At 36.9% G+C, this 21,852-nt stretch overlaps 1 protein-coding gene across 1 annotated transcript in view; it reads left to right on the forward strand.

Moving 5' to 3' along the window:
- The first annotated feature begins 2,465 nt into the window (after positions 1–2,465).
- The window catches only part of LOC143745523 (leucine-rich repeat-containing protein 1-like), a 62,211-nt gene continuing 42,824 nt past the window's right edge, over positions 2,466–21,852 (forward strand). The window contains exons 1-2 of the mRNA XM_077237650.1: positions 2,466–3,054; positions 18,932–19,049. Coding sequence (XP_077093765.1) covers positions 2,896–3,054; positions 18,932–19,049 — 277 coding nt within the window. The 5' untranslated portion in view covers positions 2,466–2,895. The remainder of the gene's footprint in view (positions 3,055–18,931; positions 19,050–21,852) is intronic.

The following is a 21,852-nucleotide window of genomic DNA, read 5'->3' on the forward strand; positions in this document are numbered from 1 at the left end:
TTAATGATGTCATATGTTTTGTATAACATTTGCCACATTTCTTTTTAAATTATGCTTTAAAGCCAAATATGTCGTTCTTTCCAATGACAGAAAACAACATAGAAAACTGTTAATGTGTTGTCGTGTTTTATGTTAAAGCAGGGTTAGATGTTATCAGGGGTAAAATCTATTAGATGTTATCAAAATGCCAGCAGAATTAATATTGCACCCAAAATTCAAAATGTGGTGGAAAAAAATGCCCTAGTATGAGTTATTTTCATAATTATAACATATGGTATTAAAAAATATTTCCAGAATATTGACGCAATTGCAAATGTGATAATGATTTTATGTTCAGTAAACAAAGTGAATATTGTGATTTGACATTTAGACATAGCCTAATATTCCAAATATTTTCTGTTTTTGCTCGATTTCTCCAATGACAATAGTTCCAAACAAGCCACAGAAAGAGTTATGCGTATTTGTGATTCAGTGTTGCTCAGTTCCAGAACGAATCTGCCGTTTTGAACATAAGTTAAATGAATGCTTCTATGACTCGTACATTAATACGGTAATTTGGCGCCACCTATTGGCGGTTTTAACTTCATAATTAAAAATATATAACTTGTATTAAGGGGATGCCAGTTTGAAGAATGCCTTTGGTCGCATAGGAATTACACTTGAATTGTGAATTGTTTAATACCTTTTAATGGTCTTCTGCAATGTTTGAGGCAAATTTCTTTTTTCATGCTTTAATGTTGGCCTAATTTCAGTTACAGTTGGAAATGAATATATTAAAAAAAAATAAAGTTGCAAATAAAACCATAGTCCTCAACTTCTGTAGTTTTAACTTATTTTAATATATAAATTCAGTGAAATCGTCAAACGTTTGTATGACTTGCCAGTGACTTGTGACCCAAGCTACGACTTGATTTGACTTTCTTGACATAAGGCAGTGACTTGACTTGCCTTTATAAAAAATTTACTTGGACTTGCTTGAGACTCGAAGGTTAAGACTTGAGACTTGCTTGTGACTTGCACATGTGTGACTTACTCCCACCTCTGGTGTAATGTTTGCTAAATTGGCAAATGACCTGCAGTTGTAATGAATAGGAATCACAATCTTACCAATCGGAAACTATATTTATATATATATATATATACATACAATATATGCAAAATATATGGAGATCTCCAGCATCTCTGAACACAGAGGAACATCACGTCTCTGAACAACTACATCAGCACTGGACAAATACATGTGTATTTTTAAACCACATTTTTTAATAGAAATGTGTTACTTGTAAACTAAAAATTCTTGCCATGGAAAAGCAATATGAAGATATGTGACTAAGAAGATGTGCTGTATGTGTTAGAGAAAGATATAATAGATATAAATGAACATTTTCAGTTTACATGTAACAAAATAAATGTACCGTATAAATACAAATGTTCATGTTCTTTTTGTGTGTTACAGTATTGACTTTCTCAGTCAGTTTTACATACTCTCTGAATCTGTATTTACAGACAAAACTGGCATTCTTGTACAGTATAGAAAGTCAACAAAAAAGAAAAGGAAGAACCATTAAATTTGTATATAACAAATATTTCCATGGTAAAAAAACATGAAGTATTTTGAACATGGCTCACATGATGATAAAAACACTTTTTATTTAGTTGGCATTGAATTTACTGACACAATACCTACTGTATCTGTAGAGTTGTGATGTTCCAGCAAACACTTGTGACAATTGAGTTCACAATTTAGAGAATGTTAAGACTGTAAGAATGTGCTAAAGCGATTGAGAAAAACTGTACAAATATATATATTTTTAAAATCACGTTTTATAAGAAAACCGATAAATCAAAATATGAAGAAATAACCAACATTAGCCTACAACCTGTTGACTAAAGATCTGAGAGTTTGATCTTTCTCATTTAAACCTGGAAATAAAGAAAGATTTAGCATTCTGATAAATGTAAGACAAAAAGAAAAAAGAAAAGCTATGGTGTAAATGAATAAGACATATTAAAATAAAATCAAATAAGCTGATATGTGACAGTGACCATATTACACTCTGACATTTACATTTGACAAACATTTACTGACGCAAACAACATGATTTGGATTATTCTCAAATCATAACATGGATCAAGATAGATAGATAGATAGATAGATAGATAGATAGAAAGATAGATAGATAGATAGATAGATAGATAGATAGATAGATAGATAGATAGATAGATAGATAGATAGATAGATAGATAGATAAAAAGATAGATAGATAGATAGATAGATAGATAGATAGATAGATAGATAGATAGATAGATAGATAGATAGATAGATAGATAGATAGATGTTTGAATAATGATATAACTTTTTTAATGTCTCTTCACACTCCAGGGACAACAGCTGTGTTATGGGAAGTGTAGTTCATGTAGTTCGGCTGACGGTGGGGTGTGTGTGTGTGTGTGTGTGTGTGTGTGTGTGCAGGGAGGGAGGGATTGAGCGACAGAAAGAAAGAAGGGAGGAGCCGATGGGATTCGTGACGTCGAGCTGGAATGAGGGAGTGAATGTTCCGGGTCAGAAACTGGACTAAGAGGAAATAAACTCCGGGATAAGAAAAAATACGGAATAAACGCAGCTAAACAGACATGTAACCGCTTACAAAGAAACATAGGGGACTCTTCTCAGCCTTCCTGTTAAAGATGTGGCGAGAAAGGTGAAAAAAGCGGAAAGAAAACTGCAGAAGTGGAGCGCGACGTGTTTATTATTGCATGTTTGTGCGCGTGAGATCGATAGATCGTGATCGACACTAGTTGCTCCGGCGCGCTCTCGCCGTTCCCGGTTTTTAAATTTTTATTTTTTTAACTTTTCCAGCATTCGGGGTTCATTTCTCCAGGGTGTTGCTCGTGATGTTTCACTGTATCCCCCTGTGGCGGTGTAACCGTCACATCGAGGCGATCGATAAGCGCCACTGCTCGCTCCTCTTCGTCCCGGATGAGATCTATCGATACCGAGCGAGTTTGGAGGAGCTCCTGCTGGACGCGAACCAGCTCCGGGATCTTCCCAAGGTAAGAGATCTGTCCTGGCTGAGACTCTTCTCGGATGAATGAGAAGCATTTATGGGCCGTGTCCCAAACACAACAAGCTGTGTGTTTACACAGCAAAGATGCGCTCGGAGTCGGCAGGTGTGTGTGAGAGGCATCAGCAGTTTCTGCGGATTGTTTTTGGGCGATTTATGCTCCGAATCACAATAAAGTTTTGGCCATCAGAAGTGGCGCATCAGTTTCATAGTCGAGTTTATAGTCAGCAGCAGCAGCAGGTTTCTTGGCAACAACAACATACATAATCATCATTTTAGAATAATTTCTGAAGGATCATGTGACACTGAAGACTGGAGTAATGATGTTAAATATTCAGCTTTGATCACACAAAATAGAGCCTATAGAATAAAAAACTCGATCTGATATAGGCTACAATATTAGTGTTTTATAAAACTTAAGTCTAAGTGCCCCTGTTCAATAATGTTATCACTTAAACTCAACCATGAATATGCAAATGAGCCCCGCCTCCACTCACTCACAGCAGCTCAGAGATCCACTCGAGAAACATCAGCGTGTTTTTGAGACTGGCTTTGGTTCACTGCAGTTTTAAGGAGAAAATACTCAGCAATGCTGCCGACTTATGAATTTACACATGGTTTGTCTTAAAGCATATTAAAAACACCACATAGACACATAAGCAACATTTAAACCTGTCAAACCTTTGACTGGTAGTGTGTGGGCTGTACTCAGCAGCAGTTTTGACTCACACATTGAGAGTCAGTCAGCATTGTTGGAATCCTAGACATAATTTGAGTCAGCAGCATTTTTGTGCATCAGATACATGTCCCCAATGATGTACGCGTCACACTTCTATGATGTCCAAAATGCTATATTTTATGAATGCACCTCTGACTCTCAAAAGTGCTGTTTAGTTAGATAGATCACGAGGCTTTAACCTCGAGCTCTGTCATTGTGCAGACGGCAGAGAACACTACAACTCTGCAAAATGTGGTTGAGAAAAACATTGTGTGGCCTGAAATATCAGTGGCTGGTCCCAGCGAACTTTTCCTGCTCTACACAACGGTGGCGTGGTGTAGTGGTGAAATATTCAGGCAGAAAACTGAAAGGCTTTAAGTTCAAACCCCATAAGGAATGATCCAAGAACTAGAACTAGCACCAGGATCAAAACTCTCAAGGGTCTCGCGCAGGGTTGTTATAGGAACTCAGTTAAAGGGACTGAGAGGCAATGTAGACTTACAAGCAGGGTTTTAAACATGTAATTGTAGCTGAATATCATGAACAAAGATCAACAGGCTGGCTGTGGTTTAAAAATACCATAGAAAAACAACTAGCCTAACTAATATAAATTTCAAGCATTATTAAAGACAAGTAAACACTCTAATTACAAAAAGAACAAATAAGAAATAGCATTTGCAATAAATAGATACATCTGAACAAAGATACGATTGAAATAAACAGTGTTTAAAGATTTTCTGGTATTCAGGTACAGAAAATGTAATCAAATGTAAAATAACACTGCAGTTTATAAATAAAATATACATTACAAAGGTTATTCAGACTCTTTGACTCTAAGACTCTTTGTCTTTTGTTGTTTGATTAGTGTTATTATAGAGATGCTGCAGGAATATTAGTGCTGTCACTTTAAGAGCTGCACGGATCCGATACACTGATTCACATGAAAACAGAGTCGTCTCACGCTTGATTGGTTTAAAGTCATATTGATTTGCTTACAAAGGAATCGATAAGAGGAATTGAAATGTATATTTTATAACAAGTGTCTGATTCCTGACCTCACGTAATTTTCAATTCCCAACCCTACGTACTTACGTACGGAAGTTATGCAATATAAAGAGCAAAAAGGAAGGCAACTTGCATTATGTAGATATACTCAATGCTGAGAAATGAACACATCGCGACAGGTAAATGACTTTAACATTATCCTTCAGTATGTTTGTCTTTGATGTTCGTGGAGTGCCGGTGTTTCGTATGGCATGCGTTCGGCCAATCAGCGTACACTTACATCACTGGAAGTTCCTATAGTGCTGGTTTAAACCCTACTCTGAAGTAGAAGCTCATTGAGTTCCCCCAAAAGGCTTTCATAGAACTAAAACCATTCCCAGTTCCTACGGTGTGAACATGCCAAACGCGGATACTTCCACCAATAGCTACAGGAACTATGAAAACATTCCTCCGGTGCGAAAGTCCCTTATGTGATTCAGAGTAATGGTTTGAAGTTGTACTGACAAATAGGGGTGTAACAATACATCGGGGTGTAACATACCTATATATTTTTTCTGAAGATAGTACACCTTTATTTTGACACTCTCCACATCTTGTCTGTCTTAAAACTTCTTAGACCTGCCTCCAAAAACTGATTATTTAATGTGTGATCTTGTTTTATTGTATTTATTTGTGCTATTGCTTGTAATTTGGTTTAGGGATGCACCCATATGAAAATTCTGGCCGATACTGATAACCGATAATTCTTTATATTTGAAAGCTGATAACCGATATATTGGCTGATAATGTTTTTTTTAATGATTTTGAGAGCCTGATTACAAAAACAAAAGTCTCACCATTAAAAGCCATGTTCTCATTATAATTTTATGACAGCCTATTTGTGCTGCACATGTTGCACTAAACATTATTTTCCTTTCTGAAGTGATTCCAATCATATTTCAAGCAATTCAAAACCATCATGTTGAACAGTGAACATCTGAAGGAAATGATCCATTATTTATCGGCTTCAATATATCGGCCAAATATTGTTATCAGGCCAATAACGAGAACATAGAAAAATTAATATCGGCCGATACCGATATGGTGACCGATATATCGTGCATCACTAAATCTGTTGAAAATATGTGGAATCGAATCGCAATTGTATGACTACATTTTTTGAGGTATTGGCAAATATCGTATCGTTGCCTATAGGGCTGCAGCTATCGATTCTTTAGTAATCGATTAATCTAGCACTTAATCGATCGATTAATCGAGTAATCGGATATTTTTTTGTGTGTGTTTTATTAACAGAATAGTTATATTAAACTTGTGTCTATTTCAGTTAAAGCTGTTATAAGTTACTATAAGTTATATAATATGCAAGTTATAAAGCTATCTCATATGTGAATTTTCCTTTAAGATGTTATAATATAACCACTCTAAGCATCTAAGCAAATTTGTGTATTCTGGTAGTTTAACGCTGAAGAAGAGCTGTAACGTGACGTTGTTGAACACGCAGTAAAAGCTGACGCACTTTTTGTTCCGTGCGTTTTAACTGAAAAATGAGTACTCCGAATCTTTATTAAAAAACAACAGCCTGGGGACTTTAATTTTTTGTTGTTGTCTGTAACTATTTGGCAGACGTGAAATACAAACAAGGTCTCGCAAAGACTGCAATACAACATTTGTTCCTCCATCACGTCCCGGTGTGTACAGTGAATGCATGCTGAAATTATTGTTGCGTGGCTACATAAAAGTTTAAGCATATGTGATGCATTGCTGCAATCGGTCTGACTGGCGTGTGTGTGTGTGTGTGTGTGTGTGTGTGTGTGTGTGTGTGTGTGTGTGAGTGAAGGGGTTCTTTTTTAGGCTATACTCTTGCAATTGAACGTGATAGTTACGTTTACTACTTAAAAATGTCATCAAAGCTAAAAATCATATCTAGTCAAACCGCATCACGACGACATCGCTACAAATACAGTATGGGATTAAAATCAGCGAACATCAATAGGCTTAGACTACGTTACCTTGTTTCAGCGAGTTAAGTGTATTAAGTGAATTAAGTGTGTTATGATCCCACACTTTAGACAATTTCTGCCGTTTATTTACATATTTATTCTCCGCCATCGTGCCAACTATTTCTTCTTGAACAGGTCCGTGTGAATGAACGGTCCGTGTGAAACACACAAATCCCTGCGCCGCGCGTATAGTGCGCGTCATAGGAATTTAACGAGGCTTCGAGGCAGAGTTTTTACCTGAGGAATTTTTGTAATCGAGTAACTCGAGGAATCGTTTCAGCCCTAGTTGCCTATGAGAATCAATATGATATTGTATTGTGAATGATTAATCATCCGGTTTACACCCCTACTGACAGAAATAAGCATGCAATATGACATGAATGTGCTTTTCTCGAAAGTTTAGAAGTGATGATTTTCAGCTGTGGTGTAAAACTGGAGCCTTCCTCCTTCAGGAAAAAACCAGCAACACACTTGTCAGGCTTAATGCGGGTTTAAAGGCTCTTAACCATGAAATTCCCTTCACCTCTCATCGCGGTACATCAACTCAGAAAGCCTTTTCCCTCTCGTTTACTTGAATCACTCTTCTAGGATGCGGTAAGGATTACACGAGGAAAACAGCGAGGTTGTAAAGAGCACACGTTTGCTTTGCTCTAAAGCAGTGCTGATAGCATCGCTCGCTGTGATTCTTTGCCATGTAATGAATTCAATCTTCCAGATCAATGAAATGCTTTGCCCATAAACTGCAGCGCTTCTTTTTCAAAGACTATCGTGTCAGTCTTACTTGAGCTTATCTGTGTGGGCTCTCTTGAAGGGATAATCTTGTTTTAGGGAATTCCAGGGTATTTCCCTTGAAAGTGTGTTTGATAAAGTCTCTGAGCTGGTTTCATGCAGGATAAAGTCAGCCGTGAACATGATAAACTCTTTCACGCAAGAAGCCAACATGAGAAAAGAGAACAAGACCACTTCTGCATGTCACAGATATGCGGTTTTGTCTAATTAGTAGCTGTTAATTTTGTCTGTAATAGCTGTTATTGGTCTCCACCGTATCTTTGCTGGGATAAAAACATTGAAGCTGTGTTTTATTAGGGACATGTGGAAACATGAAACGCCAGTAAATTGGCTGCGTATCAGACTTTCCATTTAAGGACTGAGTGTTTGAACTGAATGCATTCCGGTTTTTAACCATTTGTTGTTGACACTACGTGAACCATTGGATTCAGATATCAGTTATTCGTGTCTGAGCATGTTTACCTTGATTTCCAGTGGCTCTTAAATATACTCTCCAATTAATACTTTTAAGGGAACTGCTTTTACACTCTTAAAAAATAAAGTTTTTTTATTGGCATTGATGGTTCCATGAAGAATCTTTAACATCTGTAACCTTTCCGTTCCTCAAAAGGTTTTTTTACAGCGGAAAAATATTCTGTAGATTATTAAAATGGTTCTTTTAAAGTCCCCCTGTGGTGAAAATCAAGTTTTTAATGTTGTTTATATGTCTATGTGGTGTTTTTAATACGCTTTAACACAAAGCATGTGTAAATTCATAAGTCGACAGCATTGGTGAGTATTTTCTGCTTAAAACTGCAGTGAACCAAAGACAGTCTCAAAAACACGCTTTGAAATCGCTGGTGTTTCTGACGTCACAAACTATCTTGTAACCAATCAGATCAACGTGTGTTCGTCAACGAGTGGATCTCTGAGTGAGTGAGTGAGTGGAGACGGGGCTCATTTGCATATTTATAGAACCGCGAATACTAATTGAGGCAAGGGTGTCGAGTTACATTCAAGATATTTTAAGGCATGAAGACATTTTTCAGGGAAACTTTTAAATATGTCTTTTTGACGATCAAAGATGAGTTTTAATGGATGAAATGATTGACTACAGGGGGACTTTAACATCTATGGAAACTTTCCATTCCTCAAAAGGTTCTTTATAGCGGAAAAAGATTCTTTAGATGATTAAAATGGTTATTTTAGGAACTGTTTACTGAAAGGTTTTTCTGTGACATTGCTGTGAAAAAACGCTTTTGGAACCTTTTAGGAAGAGTGAAGAGTAACTTTTTATTGTGCACAGATCATGTCTTTTCTGTCTACATTTACTTGCCTTTGTGTTATTCCCACAAGGAAGAATAATGAAGCTTTTACTGAAGCACCATGAAAGTATCATGAAAAGTGGTGCTGTATCTGAAAGCATACAATAGTTTTGTTTGAGAAATTGTTCACTTATTATTTTGACGTTCATCTAGTTCCTGAGGAAATTAGCAAAATCCAATTGGTTGATGAATTATTCTTTTTAGAGTTGTATCTTTTATGAAATTAAGAGATCTACTGCACAAAAGTTCAGTGGTCACAGTGGTTTGTGAAGATTGAATTTGTCAGTGAATTGTCAGTGCCTTTGAAAGTGAACGATAATATGGATCAATGTCCTTTTTGAAGCTTAGAAATTTTTCTTCTTAAAATATCTGAGGGTGTAAATGTATGTTTTTAACCAGAACACAACTTCTGAATGCTCTGAATGATTGCCATTCCTGTAAACTGTGCTCTCAACCTGTTTGACATCTCCGTTTGTTTGGCAAAGTCAATCAAGTAGGACTTTTGTTGAGAGAGCAAGCAGTAGTTTTCTGTAGAGTCTACAGAGACAAATAAACATCTCAGTAGTGTATATTGAGAGAGAATTTAGTTAATGGTTGGACATGTCCCTCTCCTTTGCACCATGTGGGCCCAAAGTGACCGTAGCGCATTTATTCAAGAGTCCAAATCAGAGCGAAAGCGTAGAGTTTAGACTTTCTCTTTCTGAGGTTAAAGATGGGCTTGGGAAGAGGTGGAAAAACCATGTCTTAAAGCCTGCTTGTTGTCGGGTTATATGCGAATGCTCTTATCGTGGAGATTTCTTGGAACCTGAGACTTGTTGTTTGGCCTGAAATGTGAGGAATGCTGTGAGGAGAGTTAATCGTGACGAAAGAAATGTGTGGGGGAAACCAGTGCCTGTTGGTCAGAGTCAGATACAGACTGGGTCTGATGCTAGTCTGCATCATTGCTCTCTCAGAAAGCTCTGCTAATCCTTTGTTATGTTGAATACAGGGTTAGAGTAGGGCTGTTATGTGAGATATATCTGTGATAATGTTGTAATGGTTTACCAGTGTGTGCGCTGACATTGTCACTCACTTTATAAAAACAAACACATAAAGCCTATTTGAATGGAGCTAGAATATCCTGAAAATTCAAAACGTGGGAAAAAATGATTTTTTCCCTTAATTTTATATCATTGAAGCAATATCACACGTGCAAGAAGGCCGTTTTTCCGGAAAATCAGCATGATTGCGAATGTGATATCTGATCTTGGTTTTATACAGCAGTTAAACAAACAAGAAATTAAAATTGTCAGTTAAATTTTTTTTAGACACAACATTGTCGATTGGTCAAAGCAGAACTGTAATGCGTAGAGAAATGTCCTTCAGATTAACATCTCAGAATCTTGGTGGAGGTAGTAAGTCATCTGGGACGTTTCACCTACTTTCTTTGTGCATTTTTGTACTTGGATATGTGAGAATTAGACACATTCAGACACAGGGAGTCACTAGCATTGTTCCCGTATGAATCAGCCGTTCTACCGAATTGGTTGCATGAATGACTCGTCAAGAGTCATTTGCTGACTTTTTATGTTTTAAAGTATCATTTATTTCAATATTAACATTATTCTCACAGCATTATCTATGCAATTGCAGTGTAAATGATACCACCTCTGAGCTGCATTAAACAGTTTGTGTTAGTATTCCTAAGTGTTTAAACCTGGTATTAAGATGGGTTTTGGTCGGTCGATCACTAGTGAACGACTCTAAATACAGGTGTAAACAGGGTCTAAAACGCTTTGAGCTTGTCCACTTTCCATCACTTCCAGAGGTAGTCGAAAACGCATGTGGTCGAATGTGTTCAAACAGCCAGGGAAGACCGTCTTCTCTCCGTCTGCTGACCTGATGCGCAACATTATGGGAAGAGCGATAGCCAGACGGGATTTAAACTGTGTCGGCTGAAGACCCAAGTTTGGTTTGAAGAGGAAAAATGTACCAAGCACAGTGTTCTCTCAGCATTCCCGGTTTCAAACACGCACTCACAGCGTTCGGCTGTAGTCATGATCATGTTTCATTGCCTATTTTTTTATTTATAAAATCATGTTAAATAAACACATCCCTGATTAAAATATAAACTGCAGATTCAAATCGGCAGATTGAATGAAAATGCAAATTCACTCTCTGACAGTAGGTGGCGCTTATGGAACAGCAGGGATTTCGTACAAAATTGCACTTATAAACACATCTTTTATTGGCAATATACAGAGGTAAGAGAGGAGTACTGAAGACAGTCCGCTCCCTTCAGCGATACATTAATGTAAGCCCCCACCCCCAATTCAATATTCATATTTTTCTTCCAATTTTTTAAGCGTCGTGAACTGAGCTTGCTCTGCCTGGTTCAGTATTTTCTGAGCTCTCCTCTTCTTTTTGCGTGTCCCAACTCTCGTCTGTTTACAGATATTTTTCCACACAAATAACATTTTGAGAAATGATCATAATGCAGTATGCTTGCAAGTCTGGAAATAGAGATCAGCCAATATAAAACTAAAAACTAAGGATGTAATGATAGCCTCATGTCACGATTCGATACTTATCATGATACTGAACTCACAATATGATATTATTGCGATACTCCAAGACGTATGGTAAAAGGTTTACAAAAATTACTGCTATTGTAATGCTAAATAGAATGAATGAATAGGCTTTAACTTGGTGCTGGAAACCAAAAGCACAGGACAATAGAGACACCAGAATACAAATAGGTTATTCATAATTCTGAAACTGAAAATACAGAATTATTTTAGACTAATATGCTTTCAGTCTTTTACTGACTCGATGTATTTAAAATAATGTAGACCAATTTTTACTGGTAACATCAGACATTTGGCATTATCAGGACCCACAAATATTCCCCCATTGCATTATTATACATTATATTCAACTTTATATATAGTAGTTTAATGTAGCACTGACACTAAAACTCTGAAAACTTGAATTTTTCTCTCACAGTAATTTTTATTTTGGGTGAAACATACACAATACATATTGTCACTATCTACGATACTGTTGCATTTTTGTATTGCGATATATTGTGACACGACATATATTGTTACACCCCGACTAAAAAACAATCGTGTGTTTGGAGCAAAAAATAGGCAGATTCCGATTGATGGCCAGTCGACCGGTGCATCTCTAGTTTTAATATGGTAAATGGGTAAACATTAGTTTTAATATGGTGTAAACAATATATGAGAAATTCTTAAGAATAAGAGATAAAAAAAAGTAGTAGAATTTGGCACTGCCAAGCACCACTCACATTTTCTTTTTCTATGCCTTTTATCTAAAGTAAATTTGCAAGCAATATTAAAATTTAGATTATGTTGCCTAATGTGTATCTTGTATTCGGAAGGTTATCATTGTTAGCTTTGTGTCTAACTGTGTTTGATTCCAATCTTCATATATTGACGAGGGGTTTGTAAAGGTGGATGTAAACTTGTATTAGCAGGCTGACGGCTGAGGGGGGGCGGAGGTTTCATGAACTGGAAGAACGGGTTCAGTTTTACGCTTCAGCGGCCGGTTTGTCAGTGTATCCGCCCAATAATACGCCAGTACCACTTACTGGTTTTGTCCTCTCATAGATTGCTGGTTTCATTCCTTTACTTTTATAAACATTAGCAGCCGTCGTAACGGAAGTATTGAGATGAATGTGGTGTGAACTTCCGAGTCTAAAGAGCTCTATTGTGTGCCGTACCTGTTGCAGTCTGGGAGGTTTCTGTGTGTCTATTGTGTAGACGATGTTTTCTTCCTGCGCAACCCTGATGTGTTTATTGCAGAGTGAGAAGAGGGACCACAAAACAAGAAGAGTAGCATTTCTGTTCTTCTCTTTTTGATAATGGCCTGTTTGTGGTTCTGGTTGTTTCATTTCATTGGTTACTGGGTTAGTTAGCTTTCTGAAGGTCAGATATGGATGTCAAGTGCAGTTGAATGGATATTTTTTCTTTTCAAGGATGTGCACAGCAAACATGCGTCTGATGGCAGTCACATTGATTTCTTGCTGTTTCTCCAGTTTTTATGTTGGAATATTATCATACAAAAATACAAAACTAGGACTGGTTTGAAAATATTGATTTCTCGATTCTCATTTTGATGAATTAATGTTGATTCTTAAAGGAGTCCTTCAATGGAGTCCAACGGGTTGAAGGTCCAAATGTGAGTTTCAGTGCAGCTTCAAAGTCTCGACACGATCCAGCCAAGGAATAAGAGTCTGATCTAGACAAACCAGCGCACATTTTATAACATAATAAATACATACTTTTTAACCACAAATGCTGGTCTTGCACTAGCTGCGATGCGCCACACATTACGTAGTCGCAGTGAAAGCTCACGCGTGACGTAGGAGGAAGAACAGATCTAGTGTTTACAAAGCAAACGTGCAAAGACTAAGTCAAACGCCATTTACCAAAAAATTAAAATAAATAAAGGGTAAAACAATGATGTCGGACGATTTTGAAGTTGGAGCAGAAAATGAGATGAATGAGTTTTTCCACTACTCTACATTTCTGAACCGGAACGCGCTTGACCTTTCATCATGATTACATAATGCGTGAAGTCGTGGACGTGCAAGACGAGCATTTGTGGTTAAAGGGTGTATATTTTTCTTTTTTAGAAAATGTGCGCTGGTTTGTCTAGATCCGACTCTTATTCCTCCGCTGGATCGTGTCGAGGCTTTGAAGCTGCACTGAAACTCACATTTGGACCTTCAACCCGTTGGACTCCATTGAAGTCACTATATGGAGAAAATCCTGGAATGTTTTCCTCAAAATCTTTCTATCTCTCTGTGCTGTTCTCCTTGATACATAAACAAAACATATGTTATGCCTCTCCCATCCAATAAATCACAAACATGAAATCAAAAGGAATGTTGAAAGAATACAGTACAACTTGCTGAAATGAATCATCTCATGTAATCGCTCAATCTGTGTTTTAATCGCGGAAAGACGTCAGTATAGGAACTTGTAAACAATATGTCCCTCGAGCAGCTGAATTCTTGACTAGCTGTAGCTTGTTTATTGAGGATGCAGGACAATCACCTAGTAATGCATTACAGTAATCTAGTCTAGAGGTCATGGATGCATGTACTATCTTTTGTGCATCAGAAATAGATAACATGTTTCATAGCTTAGTGATGTTTCTGAGGTGGAAAGCTGTTTTTGTAACATGAAAGATGAGTTGCTGTGTAATATATCATCCAGTTCTTTAATTGTAGAGGATGAAGTAACGGTAAATCCTTCTTCATGCAAATTGTATTCTAAGAGATTCTGTGTACAGGGTTTTGGCTCAATAAATCATTTTAGTCTTATCTTCATTTAATAGAAGAAAATTACTGGTCATCCAAAAGGTTTTTTATATCTTTAACACACTCTGTCAACGTAGATAATTTAGAGATTTCATCTGGTCAAGATTAAATATAACTGAGTATCGTCAGGATAACAGTGGAAACTAATGGAAACTAAATGACATGTTTTCTAATAATATTATCAAGGGACAGCATGTGTATTGAAAATAGACGAGAGCCTAAAACAGAGCCTTGTGGTACTCCGTAATTTACTGACGTTAACTTGGATAATTCCCTGTGTTAATAGGCTAAATAAAATGGTAACTGTCAGATAGGTACTATATAAACCACCTTAATGCCTGTACCTGAAGACCAGTGTAATTTAGATAGCAGGAAGGATGATTATCTTACATTTTGTGCTTTTCCTCGCACAAAGCTATTGTATAACTTCAAAGTGCTTGGCAGTGTAAATCATCATCCAGTTTTGTTTTATTGAAATGAGAAGCTTTGATATTCTTTTTTTGTTTCATGGAAGTAAGTAAATGATACAGGTCAGGGTTGGAACGGCATAAGTGGAATTAATAAGACTTACTTTTTTATTTTTAAGAGACCCATTTCTATAAATCTCAGAGTTTAGTTCTAACTGTCCATGCAAGTTGAGGCATAAGAAAATATTTGCATAAATCGTCCAAACTTGCTCCCCTTTGTTGTGGCTTCCTGTAAATCACCATGAAGGTCTTCAGATGCTTTGGCAGACTCTTTTTGAAATGCTCTGTGAAACGCAATGCATTTCTCATTTATTGCATGGAACTCAAAGAGCAGTGAGTTTTTGAAGTCAATTTCACACCGTTCTCTGCTGGTTGTCCAACACAGCTGTAAAGCTCACCTGAATAATAAAAATATATATATTTTTCTCCTCAATCCAAGTTTATTTGGTGGTTTTTGCCATCAGCCCGCAACTTATTTTTAAAAAAATCGCATTTAATTTGTGGTAAGAAACTACATTACCCAACCCATAATGCTTTACAGGAAATTTCCCCAATTATAATCAAACCTTTTGTATGTGCATATTTTGCAATAAACTTAAAATATATCGTTTCAATAGATATGATCAACCACCTTAAATTAATAGTTTTAAATTTTTCCATTGTTTTCAACAATTTTTGAGTCGCAATGCTTCTTGGGATTATAGTTCTACCCCTCATTAAAGTGTTTTAAGTGCATAGTCTTGCACCTTTGATTTTTTTGTGCTGTGATTCACCTCTAAGCTGTTTGTTTTGGTTTATGCTTCTAAAACATTTCCGGAACCAACGCTGAAAAAGTGGATGGGTATTGTTGGGCACTAATGCGCTCTATATGGACTGTGAAAAAGCAGGTCCTTTTATTGTGAAGCAGAATGGACTCAAACAAGCAAGGTTATGCAAAACATGACATTTTACACTACAGGACAAAACGATACAAAACAACAACAAAATGATTGGGCTCACCAGAACATTACAATGTGATGTTTTGAGCAGCACAGCTCTTCATCAGACAATAAGACAACGAAATATTGGAGCAATCCACCTTTAATCTAAAGGTATTTAAACTCAATACTAAAACATCATGTTTTGAAATGGCCTACTATGTTACATTTATAAATGTTACATACATGATATAACATTGATTGATGCATTGATATTTGAGAACAAGACTTGTTGTTGTTGTGTGTTGTTTGTTGTTGTTGTTGTTGTTTATTTATTCATTGTATTTTTGTGCTGTTGTGACATAAATTTCCCCCTGGGGATTAATGAAGCAAATCAAGTCAAATATAAATGTTACATTTACTAATATAGTTATTAGCAGTGTTAGGGTAACACATTACAAGTAATGTGATCAGAATAAACCCCTTCAGGCGATCAGGATCAGGTCTTCAGCCTGAAGGGGGTTTATTCTGAGAGAACAACCGGCTGGATGCACATTTTCCCGCTTATTACACGGATACTTGCCACATAAGTAAATAATTAGACACAAATTATTGATCTGAGTTGAAATATTTTATATGGTCTTTAAACGCAAAGCTTCCGCGGAGTGAGCAGTTTCAGTCACAGTACTTCAGTTACAGTCACAATACTTACTACACATCATTTCACCCCATAAATAATTATGGCGATAAGAGATATTAATTTCAGATTAAACTGTTTTAAAATCGTAGCCTACCTGTTTTAATTTTATAATCCAACAGTGTACAAAACAATAGCCACAAAATGGCAGCAGCGTTTGTATGAAACGAGAGATCGAGTCCACGATACTGGATGGCATAATTAGGCTAAATAACTGTACACAAAATATTGATTTGACACCCTGCATTACAGCATTATTCGAGTTTTTATATTTTATTAGCTCACCAAATGCAAAACTTCTACGAAGAGAAAACTGTTCCTAGCGCTGCAGTGACCCGAATGAGCCTGTGTTTCTGTGTTCAGCGGTGGTTATTTGGGAATAACACACCGCTGGATGGCGTGATTGACCAATCAGAATCAAGTATTCCACTGAGCTGTGTAATAAGTCAGAATGCATGAAATGGCATTAGAAATCCTCTTGAATAGAATCATTGGAAGCGGAACCAGAATGTTACATTTCTTAATGATTCCCTTTGTCTGTATAATTAAGGATTCAAAAAGTTTGTCTGTAAGGTTTGAAAACAACAGGATCAGCGGTTCTCCTAGTTTATGCCGAAGTCGTAAACCAGACACACTTCACACTCTGATTTGTTCCTAAATTTCTGGATTGTGTATTGTAGATGAACACATTTAGGAAGTTGCTGAAGAGAAGCCATTGGTTTCTGATTGTGCTGTTTAATGGGGTGCTTAAATGCAGTTTTCCCAGCATCCTCCATGGTGCCGGCGAGAGGTGGGAGGAACTCAACAAGTAGGTCAGAGAGACATGAATAGCGGATTACATCACAGAGCCACACACTGAGCGGCTTTTGCCAGGCCACTGGACATTAGTAATTGCTAACCTTTTTGACTAGTTTTGTGTCTTTGTGTGAATTGATTGTGGGGCACTCGGTTCGGTGTGTACCCCTTATGCATGGGGCGTTACTTGTATTTCCAGACCAGCACATCAATAATCCTCAAATATGAGTCAGTAGAGCATCAGAATGACCCATAATCCTCTCTAAACTTTGCATAGGCTATGAATATCATACTCTCATGTACCGCTATTTACTATTTTTGCAGATGTAGTATAGAAATGTTCTGTATGCGAGGAATAACCCACTACATGTGCAGCGTACTGCGTGAACCCCACAATGCATTGCACTCGACTTGACCTACAATGTTTTTGCACAATATTGAATAGGGAATGTAAAATCATTATTTATTAAGATGATAAATGAGCGGCACATTTACATGCTAAGTGTTACAGTTATGAGACAACAATGACAACTTGTTTCCTTTCTTATAAAAAAAAGTCTGTTTTAAACAGTGTGTACTGCCTAATATTCATTATGTAATAATGAATATTATTACATATATTCAATAGAATATTACATATATTCAATATAACAATACTAGTATTCCATTTTTCCATCCACAGTTGTCAATTTAACTTGCGTGGAAAATTGTAATATTAAATAAAATAAAATAAATCCATCCCATGTTTCCACCATTTCTATCCCATATTTTCATCCCGTAGGTCTTTTATGTGTTTTTAATATTTTATGGGCGCATCTTGGCGTTTCCATCATCTTCTTTAATTCAATAAGCTGGGGATAGTTATTTAGTATAGTTATTTAGATAGTTATGCCATAAATTATGGCAAATATGGCATTTATTCACCCTCGTTATTCCAAACCTGTATGCGTTTCATCTGCAAAACTCTAAAGATATTTGAATAATTTGATACAATGCACTTATTGTCGTACATGTTTTCACAATGTACTTAAATAAAATAAAAAATACCTGTTTGTACTGTAAGTGTAACACTGACTATAATTACACTGTTGACCTTCCTTTACTCATTAACCCACTCTTAAACATATCCATACCAGCAAACCTGTCCTAACCGTACCCGTATTCACCTCAAAACTGTTTTGCAATATGTATTTCAAATCTAAGCACTGTACACAATAATACTTTTTTATACATAAGTGCATAGTAGTAGTGCAATGTTGGCAACTAAACAATTTGGTCACCATTGATTTCTTTGTATGGAAAAAAAAAACAATCTGAAAAGTCATCCAGTTTGGAAATACATCACTAGTCCTTCAATCATACAATATATAACACAACTTGTTAGTTTTGGTTCATTGCCACTGTCATCTTTGTCGCTTTTGGCTTGCTTAGTTGAGGACATTTAATATTCAACAATATTATTGATCTCCTGCAATGACACCATTATATGAGAACTGAACTGAGCTGGACGATGACATCACGGTTTTCTCCAGAGCGGCTGTGTATATATAAATGAACTAAAATAATAACATTTTTACAACAGAAATGAACAATCACTGAACTTACTTAAGCTGGACTATGACGTTATTTTCTTCTAGATCTGCTGTACAACAGAAACAAACTTTGTTGCATTATTTTCCTGTTATCTCTGTAAAGCTGCTTTGAAAAGATCAGTTTTGTAAAAAGCGCTGTATAAATAACAGGGACTTGACTTGACAACTATTTTGCTCCGTGTATTGATGATTGTGCGACGCTAATCCAAACTGCAATAGCAATTAACTGTAGTTTCTTTCTCTGTTCCAGCCTTTCTTCAACCTGACAAAGCTGAGGAAACTCGGCCTGAGTGATAATGAGATCCAGCGGCTGCCGGGGGACATCGCAAACTTCAGCCTGCTCGTCGAGCTCGACATCTCCAGGAACGGTGAGAGGCTCTCTGGTTTATCAGACCACTGTTTAATTACTGTACGTGTCTGAGAAACTTTGGCCTGGTGTGTGTCTTGCTCTTCCCACACACTTCCAGCATACGCCCAACATATTTCAGCTGCTGGTTTTCTGTGCTCAGCAATTACACACAACTTTTCAGCGTCGTTCATAGTAATTCCCAGCGTATCCAAGCCCGGAATTTAGTTTTCGTTTCGGCTATTTTTACTGTATTTGTTCAAGCGCTAGACTTCATGGTTTGTGGTGTTTCGTGGCTTTAAATGCACGGTGTCTTTTCATAAAAAGCGTATCATTCTGCCATCATTTACTCTCCTTCATGTCTCTAAACCTGTATGACTTACTTTCTTCATGAACACCAAAGAGGATATTTCAAAAAATGTATTGTTGTTTTTATGGTTCATACAATGAAAGTCAATAGGGTCGAATGTTGTTTAGGCCCCAATGTTCTTTAAAATATACAGTCAAACCAACATTTATTCAGACATTTCTCACATTATCACAGTTTATTCGCTATAGTTTAGAAAATGGTAATAAAATATGACAAGAATCAGTTGATATTTCACTGGTTGTGTCCGTCCTTCTGTTAGACTGTCTCACACATGAATTATGTTGAATATCTGTCAGCTGTTAAATTTAACTACACAATTAGATAATACCAGTTTAGCTCAACCAATCACCAAGCAATGCTTCATGTTGTTCAGTCTGTGTGTAAAAAGGTGCATTAGTTATTAAAGAAAAAACACTTCAGCAAAACATGATCAGCTCAAAGTGTCCCAATCATTTTCTGGGTATATTATATTATATTATATATTGGTTTAACTGTGTGTGTATGTATATGTGTGTGTGTGTGTGTGTGTGTGTGTGTGTGTGTGTGTGTATATATAGATATATATATAGATACAGTGGATAGTATAAGTGAACACACCCATGCTAAAGTTGACTAAAAAGAGGAATAAAAATCATCTTTTGGAAATTGATCTTAATGCCTTAATTAATCCATCCTTTAAGGACACCAATTTTCTTTGTGAATGAATAATGCATTGTAAATAAATAAATGTTCTTCATTAAAATACAGGTTGCGTAAGTCAGGACACCCCTATGTTAAATTCCCATAGAGTCAGGCAGATTTTAATTTTTAAAGGCCAGTTATTTCATGGATCCGGGATAATATGCATCCTGATAAAGTTCTCTTGGCCTTTGAGATTAAAATATCCCACATCATCACATTCCCTTCACCATATCTAGAGATTGTCATGGTGTTATTTCAGTTAGCCTAATAGCTGGCATGATTTGCATTGAGAGATGATTTTATGGAAAGTTCCTCATGCCAATCTCTAATCTCCCAGCCTCAATGTGAATTTAACATAGGGGTGTCCTGATTTATGCAACCTGTATTTTAAGGAAGAACATTTATTTATTTACAATACATTATTCATTCACAAAGACAGTTGGTGTCCTTAAAGGATGGATTAATTTAGCATTATGATTAATTTCCAAAAGATGATTTTTTATTCCTCTTTTTAGTCAACTTTAGCATGGGTCTGTTCACTTATACTATCCACTGTATCTATATATGCATTTGTGTGTATATATATATACATTATATATATATTTGGAATGACTTGAGCGTGAATAAATGACGACAGAATTTTAATTTTTGTGAACTGTCCCTTTAAGAACAGTTTATGCTCTTAACTGGGAAGTGCCTGTCTTATAAATTATATTATAGTTGAACTCTGATCTCTCTTAGTTACAGCACCTTTTTATGGCTGGCACATAAATTATTGAAATATTGGCTATTTTCCAAACCCTTGTGAGTTACCTTGCTGTCAACTGCACACATGGCAACAAACAGAGCGCAACAGTTGCTTCTGAAGTAAAAATCCCCTTCAGTTTCTCTATAGGCGTTTGACTTTGAAAGCACTTACAGACAGACGTCCTGTTGAAAGCACTTACAGACTGACGTCCTGTTGAAAGCACTTACAGACCGACGTCCTGTTGAAAGCACTTACAGACTGACGTCCTGTTGAAAGCACTTACAGACAGACGTCCTGTTGAAAGCACTTACAGACCGACGTCCTGTTGAAAGCACTTACAGACTGACGTCCTGTTGAAAGCACTTACAGACCGACGTCCTGTTGAAAGCACTTACAGACTGACGTCCTGTTGAAAGCACTTACAGACCGACGTCCTGTTGAAAGCACTTACAGACCGACGTCCTGTTGAAAGCACTTACAGACTGACGTCCTGTTGAAAGCACTTACAGACCGACGTCCTGTTGAAAGCACTTACAGACTGACGTCCTGTTGAAAGCACTTACAGACCGACGTCCTGTTGAAAGCACTTACAGACTGACGTCCTGTTGAAAGCACTTACAGACCGACGTCCTGTTGAAAGCACTTACAGACTGACGTCCTGTTGAAAGCACTTACAGACAGACGTCCTGTTGAAAGCACTTACAGACAGACGTCCTGTTGGAAGCACTTACAGACTGACGTCCTGTTGAAAGCACTTACAGACAGACGTCCTGTTGAAAGCACTTACAGACAGACGTCCTGTTGAAAGCACTTACAGAATGACGTCCTGTTGAAAGCACTTACAGACTGACGTCCTGTTGAAAGCACTTACAGACAGACGTCCTGTTGAAAGCACTTACAGACAGACGTCCTGTTGAAAGCACTTACAGACAGACGTCCTGTTGAAAGCACTTACAGACAGACGTCCTGTTGAAAGCACTTACAGACAGACGTCCTGTTGAAAGTACTTACAGACTGACGTCCTGT

The sequence above is a fragment of the Siphateles boraxobius genome, unplaced genomic scaffold (assembly GCF_051911475.1).
Source record: "Siphateles boraxobius isolate OS27281-9 unplaced genomic scaffold, OSU_SipBor_1 204, whole genome shotgun sequence".
Taxonomy (NCBI): domain Eukaryota; kingdom Metazoa; phylum Chordata; class Actinopteri; order Cypriniformes; family Leuciscidae; genus Siphateles; species Siphateles boraxobius.